General features: G+C 45.5%; 1 protein-coding gene across 1 annotated transcript in view; it reads left to right on the top strand.

The window, feature by feature from the left end:
* Positions 1-7,235, top strand: part of RPS6KA1 (ribosomal protein S6 kinase, 90kDa, polypeptide 1) — a 142,973-nt gene extending 135,738 nt beyond the window's left edge. Inside the window, exons 21-23 of the mRNA XM_015409435.1 lie at positions 2,448-2,565; positions 3,976-4,113; positions 6,345-7,235. Of these exons, the coding sequence (XP_015264921.1) occupies positions 2,448-2,565; positions 3,976-4,113; positions 6,345-6,467 (379 nt within the window). The 3' untranslated portion in view covers positions 6,468-7,235. The remainder of the gene's footprint in view (positions 1-2,447; positions 2,566-3,975; positions 4,114-6,344) is intronic.
* Positions 7,236-8,734: the final 1,499 nt, after the last annotated feature.

Here is an 8,734-nt window from a genome sequence, read left to right as displayed (position 1 = left end):
GCTTAATCTAACAACGATTTTTTAAAAAGTTTGATTCTTTCACGCGTGATCAGAGATGAGATGGTCCCTTGGACAGGCTGTCCCATAACTGGCCTTGCCACTGGGTGGCACTGGCAGCATATTTCTCCAAGTAGCAGCATATTCCCCCTTCCAGGTGGAGGTTGGATCATATGCTGCCGTTGCTTGGGGAACCAGCAGTGTTTGAAGGAAGAATGTGGGGCCTCCTGATACAGGGAGGCACCTTAGGAAGCAGGACGTGAAAGGGTAAGCAGGAGCAAATTCTAAAGATGCCTTGCTGGGTGGCACAAATTTCTAAGTGGGGTAGCTATGGGTTTCAGGTACTGATGAATGGAGACCCCCCCCAGTGGGGAAAAGGCATGGAGGAAAGGGACATCATACCCCAGGGATTCCTGGGCAGCAGAAGGAGGCAAGGATATGATCTAGTGCTGCTAATAAAGCTCTGAAGCTTCATTAATTTCACACACCTGCTCTTCTTAGAAGAGCTGGCGCCCAGGGGTCTCCCATCCAGGCAGTTCACAATGCTGGCCTGCAGCAGAAGGACATCATGCACCTTAAGGCTGCCTCTGGCTACTAGACCTCTCCCATTTACCTCTCCACGGTAGGGAATTACCCACCCCAGCCCCAATTTCTTGCCCCTGAGGGATTAAGGAGGGTGAGAAAATAGCCTCCACATAGTGACGTTCTAGGAATTTCCTCGAATGTCTCTGGAAGACCATAGGGAGGCAGTCCAGAGCATCACCTGGAAGTGACATCACATCCCCCCCAGGCACTACTGCCAAAACCTTCCAGCATTTTGCCAAGGCAGTGTTGGGAATCCTGCCAGCTACACTGAGACATGCTCTCAAGAAATGACAAAACCCTGCCCTGCCTTGGATTGCGTCAGATATTGGAAGTTAAGCAGGGCCGACCCTGGCAAGTACTTGGAAGCGAGACCTCCAAGGAATACCAGGGTTGGGACGCAGAGGCAGGCAATAAGCAAGACACCTCTCTGAAACATCCAAGCCCCACTAGGGGTTGCCAGAAGTCAACCATGACTTCCAGGCACACACGCACACATACACACACACACACTCACCCCCCCAAAAAAAAAAAAATTAAGAAAGGACAAAACCCCGTATGGAGGGCAAATACATGACTGTCTTATGTCACCTTCCATAGGAGAAGGGCACATGTGATTATGCTTGTCCCTAGGACACTCCATGGCTTTCCCATGGCTAGTAGTTTTATATGCTATCCCTGGACCCTTTTTCGGAATAAGACATGGAAGACTTGCAGAACTGGCACTTCCCTTCTGTTACTTATGAACAAGGGAAGGTGGCATTCATGACTTCAGTCACTTCCGTGTCAGGTCAGACATGATGGGAGGATGTTTATCTCATTCCTTCTCCCCATGCCTGGCCCCGCCTCCCCCTCAGTCATTCAGTGTTCTGCTTGCAGCATGGAGCCCCCCTCCCCTCAGGAGACCTGGTCATTCACAGGGATGGGCTCTATACTGCAACTGTAGGTGAGGAGCATTGGACAGCTGGCGGGGGGGGGGGGCACGTTGTGCTGAGTAAGGAGAGAAAACAAGGGAAAGCTTTTGCAGGGAGTGGGAGGAGGTCTTTGAATCTGCCAGTGCTCGCTTGCTCACAATGGTACATCTCCTGTGGTACAGCTTGCGTTTTCCTGTCCCCAGATCTTAGTTTGCTGCCCACAGTCCTTGCCTTGATACCAGCCAGGCCATGACTCTGATTACTCTTCTTCCTGTCATGTGACCCTGATGTCACATTGCATCCTGTTATATGCTCAGAGTCCCATGGTGGTGTCTGGGGGATTAAAGGTGGGTTGCAATGCAGATTGTAATAGGAGTAGAGAGACTAGGTCTCCCAGCCTTTCTTTTCATTGCCTGGTATCCCGCTAAATGACAGTGGGGGCAGGGAAGTGCCAGAAAGCCAGGATTGTGCTAACAGCATGACATCATTTTCAGTAAATACCCAGAAATGACATGTCACCTACGTGATCCTCTGGGATTTGGACAAGACTCTATGCTATACAATAGTTTTGTATGAATCCTAGAGTGTCCTGTCAGCAGCACTGTCAAGTGTTTGCTGGAAGTGATGTCAGATCATCAGCACATCATTCTCTCCCCCTGCTGGTCACTGCCCCCACCCTCTCCTACTGGTTCTGGCAACCATAAACAGGGCACCCTGACTTGTTACATGGTGGTAATTATTATGAATTATAGAACTGCCATGTCAAGAGTCTAGGTGTTGCTTTAGAGTCCCAGCTCTTTTTTTGTCTATTAAAAATATATTTTTAAAAAGTTAGTCTCTTCAGGAAGTGTCCCTAGTTCCTCCCTGTTACCTGTTCTTTCCCACCATTCTTTCCACCTGTTTATCTTTTAACATAGTGCTTTACAGGGTTTTCCCCCCTCTTGTTCCTTGCAGGTACACTCCCTTTGCAAATGGGCCCAGTGACACTCCAGAAGAGATCCTCACTCGGATAGGCGGGGGAAAGTTTTCCCTCAAAGGGGGAAACTGGGACACAGTTTCTGACACAGCAAAGGTAAGGTGTAGTAGCAGAATGCTCTGCTTCAGAGCTTATTTGCTTATTTCAACTTTGGTTTGTGGGAATTGGCAAGGGGAGCTTGATGTGTCCTTCAGCTTCCAAAGGTGAGAGCTTTTACTGTGCTGGGCAGTTGCCTATATGTGCCTTCTTCATGTCTGGATCTCTACCTCTCCGTCAGTTCTGCGCGGTTTCTTTTGTAGCGTTTGGTTCTTAGTGCTGAGCTTGGATTCCTAAGGACACTTGCTTCTTCCTTTTTTCTGTCAGAGCCCCATGGCTATAAAGATGGGCAAGTAGTACGTGCAGGGCAGCAGAACCTGTACCCAGAACACCTTCTGCTGGTCCTCTTCCTCTCTATAAGCCCTCCTGCCCCTGTTCGCCACATTCCACCCACCTCCAAAATCAAGTTCTGCAGATCACCAACATATTGCATATATTTTTTTCTCACACATGTTTTACACAAGCTAGGCTTGGTTTCATTGGGTTTACCTTTTTAGGTTTGGCTAAATAGGTTTGCCTTTTTAGGCTGATTACAGAATTTTGTAAGAATTCTGCACGGGACTTGATTTTGATTTGGTGTAGAATAGGAGCAATTCAGCCAACATCCATGACATGCCATGGTGAAGGCATGAATCTTCTGTTTTAAAAAAAGCTTTGAGTAAGAGATGGGAAGAAGAAAACGTCTTTCCTACAGGTAGTGGGGAAAGTGAATTTGCTTGACAGAGCACTAGTTCAAAATGCATCGGGTTAATTTTGCATAATAATATTTCTTCTAGCAGATTAATACAGATTCCTGATTTTTTTCCGTAGGAATCTTTCACTGCATGCCAGGTTATACAAAACAAGTTGGAGATGCTCATGGGAAAAGTGGGCATATAACCATTTCAAATAAATAGTGGTCTTGTTCTTTGAAGTATTGGGTGGCTTTGGGGAGGGGAAAAGCAAAGTACGTGCCACAGGAAGGCTCACTCCATTTTCTGCTGTGGCGGGGTGAGATCTTAGGGGACAGGGAAGAATCTTTCCTGGGGATTGCTAGTAACTTCTCTGGCCTTCTTATCATGATTTGGTATTTGTGATGATGCAAAAAGAAACTGTAAATCAGTTGAAGGGGGGAAGGAGAAATTAAGGACAAACAGAGGATTTTCTAAGCATGAGCTAAGTCTTGGGTACCTTTTTAAAAGTTGCAGGATTAATTTCTGGAGGGGAGAAAAGGTCAACTCTGTTGCCCAGTGAATTCAGATGTTACAGTATTGCCAAAGACACCAAGTGGCATCCAACTACAGACAGCTACCAGGGTTAGATTCCGGGAGTGGATCTCAAACAAATGAGCAAAGCAGCTTGATTTGGAACACTTTGGGCCACCAGTGTGAAAAGGGCATTACAGCTGTTGTATTCCCTGATTTATTGCAGGACCTGGTATCCAAGATGCTCCACATTGACCCTCATCAGCGCCTGACTGCCAAACAAGTCCTCCAGCACTCATGGATAACTCAAAAGGACAGGTTGCCCCAGAGCCAGCTGAGTCACCAGGATGTACAACTTGTAAAGGTGCACACTTTGGGGTGGGAAAGGGAGCTTCCAACCCTGTCCTTAGGTGTCTGCTATATTGGCTGTTGAAAGATCAACTCCATCAGCTCTTCCTCCTAAGTGCTTAGTGAGCAACTTGTTCAGCAAAAGTCTTTCCCAAAGATATACTACAAGATGGTATTTATTTGCAAATGGGCCCAGTGAAGCTCCAGAAGAGATGCTCACTCAGAGAGGCGGGCGATAAAGGGAAGAATCATAGAATCATAGAGTTGGAAGGGACTTCCAGGGTCCTCTAGTCCAACCCCCTCCACAATGCAGGAAATTCTCAAATACCTCCCCCTCCACACCCCCAGTGACCGCTGTTCCATACCCAGAAGATGACAAAAAACTGGCCTGGAGAAAAATTGCTTCCTGACCCCAAAGTTATGATCAGCATTTCCCTGGGCATGTAAGAAAGAGCCACAAGAACTAAGCATTGAGGCAACCCTTCCTGCCCTCCCTCTCATGATCTGCCTAAGTTCACAGAATCTGCATTGCTGTCAGATGGCCATCTAGCCTCTGTTTGAAAACCTCCAGATTAGGCGAGCACACCACCTCCTGAGGAAGCCTGTTCCACTGACGAACAGAAGGGAAAAGGGAACCAAATTATATCCTGCTTTTGGTAGCAAAAAAATCTCTTTAAAGTGGCTAACAGAATCAATTAAAGCTTTTAAAGTCCACTATACTAAAAAAAAAAAAGATGGCAAAGGATGAGATGGTTAGACAGTGTCATAGATGCGACGAACATGAAATTGAGCAAACTCCGGAGGATGACGGAAGACAGGAGGGCCTGGCATGATGTGGTCCATGAGGTCCCAAAGAGTCGGACTTGACTGTGAGACTGAAACAAACAACAACAAAATACTAAAAGTGCAGAAATGTCAGTAGCCATCATGACTCGTAAATGGCCTTGAGCCATGAACAAAGGCGGGATATAAATGTTTATCTAAGTATCCAAATCTCTAGCAAACAATAGTTTTTTAATATAGTCTAGCTTTCTGGAAACACTCAAGTATGACTCTTTGGGCAGGGATTCCCAGAGCGGTGAAGAGTGAGACCACCTGAGATCTTGTCATCCATAATCCAACAGGAGTCCAGTGGCACTTTGAAGTCTGGAAAACTTTATCCCAGAATCAGCTTTCGTAAATCAGAGTGTCATGCGTTTGATGAAGTGAATTCTGACTCATTAAAGCCTATACTGAAAGAAATTTTGTTCATCTGTAAGGTTCTGCTGGTCTTTGGTTTGATTTTGCTGCAGCAGACTGACATAGCTACCTCATTGGAATTATCACCCATAATCATGAATAATCAGTAGAGTTGCCTCTTGATCTCAAGGTCTGTTGAGGGAGTATGAGGGGTTGCATTCTTTTAGATAACGCAGACCCAAATCATTTATGCCTTTAAAGATTACTATTTCAAATTGAGACCAGTACAGTTCCTTAATAGGTACAACAGCAAGATCTTTTGGCTAGCTGTTTCATTTTGGACTACCTGAAGTTCCTGGGCAATCTTCCAAAGAACTCCAACAACCTTGCAGGAACCCAGACTAAAAGCTCCCAAGTCCTGGGTTGGATCTTACCAACTTTTCTGCTGATGAAGGAAGAACAAGGGGGCTACTTCTGCAGTCCAAAAATGGGGGGGGGGGGTTTGGACCTGTGTGGTCAAAAATTGTATAGAACAGGGTCTGCAGTGCAGATGGAATGGGGCAACGTCAACTGAAAAAGATGGTAGGGGGCAGCTGATATAGAAAATGCTGCCATCAGGGGCACCACTGCAACACTCAGAGGAGATCAGTCAATTCTGGCTCCTTGATAAGCTTACCTATGCAATTATAAATGTCCATAAAACACACATTGGTCGCATTCATGTGTAATACCTAACAAGTAATGTGCAAAGGGGCCCCTGCCATACACTGCATTCTTCTGCACCAAACTTATGGGCTGTGACTCAGTGTGAGAGCATTGGCTTTGCATACAGAAGGTCCCAGGTTCAATTACGACATCTCCAGTTGAAAGGATTAGCTAGTCAGTGGTGTGGAAGGCCTCTGCCTGAGACCCTGCAGAGCTGCTGCCAACTAGAGTAGATAAGAGTAACCTTGGAAGGCAGCTTCATGTGTTCATTGCCTCTGGGTATTCATTGGGACTATCTTGCGTGTACATGTAAGTGACTTGACCGATGTCTTATGGCGCTTCTCTCTCTCTGCCCCTGCCCAGGGTGCTATGGCTGCCACGTATTCTGCGTTGAACAACTCCAAGCCAAGTCCCCAGCTGAAGCCCATTGAGTCATCCTTCCTAGCACAGAGGAGGGTGAAGAAGCTCCCGTCTACCACACTGTAATGAGAGATTTTCCTTGCCTGTCCATGCTCAACTCTGCAGACGCTTCCTTGGAGATCCAAGGGGAGCCAAAACCATAACCCCTGTGAGAAGTCCTGTTTTGAGGCATTTCCTCAAATGCACATCGAGGCTATGTGCCCTCAGACAGACTAGCTGTTGCTTTCTTCATGGACTTCACTCTTTTTTGTGAATAGTGAAGACTCTTTGTTAAAGAGTTCATATATGTGTATATGAGAGTTGGAGTACACAACAATCTGTATTTTTGACAACAGTGATACAGCAGATCTTCCCCTGCCTGGAAAGGGCCAGACGTTACGCAGGTGGATGCCTCTTTAGAGCCAGATCCGGTACAGCAGGGGCAATTGGTTTTCTCCCCACCCCTGACCACAGTCAATCCAACTGAAGTTTCCAAGATCCCCTTTGTTTGTTCAGGTTCCGCCCACCCCAAATCATGTGTAGGTTTTTGTAGGGACAAGTTTCTCAGACGCCATCCTCTTTCAAACTATGTGGCTCATTTCTGAGAGCATCTTGAATGTCCCTGTTTGATCATCTTCCCCTCCTGCCTTCCCAACCATCTTTGAACATCACTCTTGCAGACACTCACTGGCAGACCTGGGATTGCTCCTTTTCTCCTCCACCCCATATCCTTGAATCACCTTTTAAACTTTTTAAGGCAGATGCTACACTGCTTTGAATACACAATGGACTTGAAAGGAAATTTATTTCCCCACGGTGAAAATGTCAGGTTGTCTGTGTCTCTGTGTGTGTGCGCGCGTGTGTGAGGAGGGTCTTCTAGTTTTTAAAACTCTCTGTCAAATAGCACAAATCCAGATTCTCATGATGCAAAAAACCCCAAACCATGGCTTTTTAAAAAAAATGTAACTGATTTCTTTGGCTGGTAACTCAGGGTTTCCGTCTGAACTATCTAATAAAAGATACCATGTGGCTAAAGTTTTTACTGATTGACCTTTTAGCCCTGTCTGCACTTCTTGTGTTGTATGATTCTTGATCTGAAAGGTTTACCTGCATCTTCCAATTGCTAATATTTCAGGTTTATCGGCTCTTTTTTAAAGCATCTGTACAATGCTAGCGTTCAAAGTGGAGTATATTTCAAAGGTCTTTCCTAACCTGGGTGAAACTAGGCATTACAGCAGCCATTTTTTGCTCACGTTATAGCAAGAAGGGTACACTCACTGGGTACTATTTTGAGTGAGCTTTCAGTATCACCACTAGAGTGGCAGAAAATGTCTGGCATTTAGGCAAAAACATGTTCAATGCCCACTATTTTCTTTATTACTAACTTCACTTCACTTACAGCCTGCCATTGTCACCAGTGAGAGACCCAAAGTAGCTTACATTATTCCCGCTCCTCCATTTTATCCTAACAACAGCTCTGAGGTAGGTTAGGCTGAGAGTGTGTTACTGACCCCAGGTCACCCAGCCAGCTTCCATGGCAAAGTGTTGTGATAATCTTTCTTGGGATTGCTGAGGCCAGAAGCAGATAGCTTCCAAATGTATTAGATTTTACTATATGTAAATTTACTATATGTAAATGTACATCTTTTGATTGCAACTTCTTGCACTTTGCCATTGTAGACTGTGACCAAGCATGCATCAGTTCCCTTTATCTTCACACCTTGTTTAATGGGGGAAGAAATTGCCCATTATCTACATATGGAAATGTCTAGGTTGGTTCTAAAGCGCTACACACACACACACACATATTTCCCCCCACCTAGTACTGAAATAGTAATCCTGCATAACGTTGACGTTTCCTGGCCTGGATAGCCCAGGCTAGCCCAATCTCATCTGGTCTTGGAAGTTAAGCAGGGTTAGCCCTGGCTACTGTTTGAATGGGAGACCACCAAGGAAGTACTGGGGTCACTACACAGAGGCAGGCCACGGCAAACTATCTCTGAATGCCTCTTGCCTTGAAAACCCTACAGGGTTGCCATAAATCAGCTGTGACTTAATGGCAAAAAAAAAGACTTTGATGTTACAATCTGGTGGCAGTATCGAGGCAAAATAGATCTGGGTGTGTATGCATGGGAGACTTAAATCCAAAGTTTAGCCACCCTCTATTTATTCATTGATTTACTCTACCATAATCTATTACCTTGCTGGTCATTAACAGGATTTTAAATTGTCTGAAGTAGTCTACAAATTATTTGGCAAGTAACAAATGCATTTGTGATGGGTTTTTAAACCAGCAGGCATTGCTAGAAGAGCACCTAGCAGAACAGCAGACTAGTCTAGACGAGCCTAGTACT

Source organism: Gekko japonicus, unplaced genomic scaffold (assembly GCF_001447785.1).
Source record: "Gekko japonicus isolate JY-2015 unplaced genomic scaffold, Gekko_japonicus_V1.1 scaffold800, whole genome shotgun sequence".
Taxonomy (NCBI): domain Eukaryota; kingdom Metazoa; phylum Chordata; class Lepidosauria; order Squamata; family Gekkonidae; genus Gekko; species Gekko japonicus.
The sequence above is the reverse complement of the archived record's forward strand: the minus strand, read 5'-3'. Positions and strand labels throughout refer to the sequence as shown.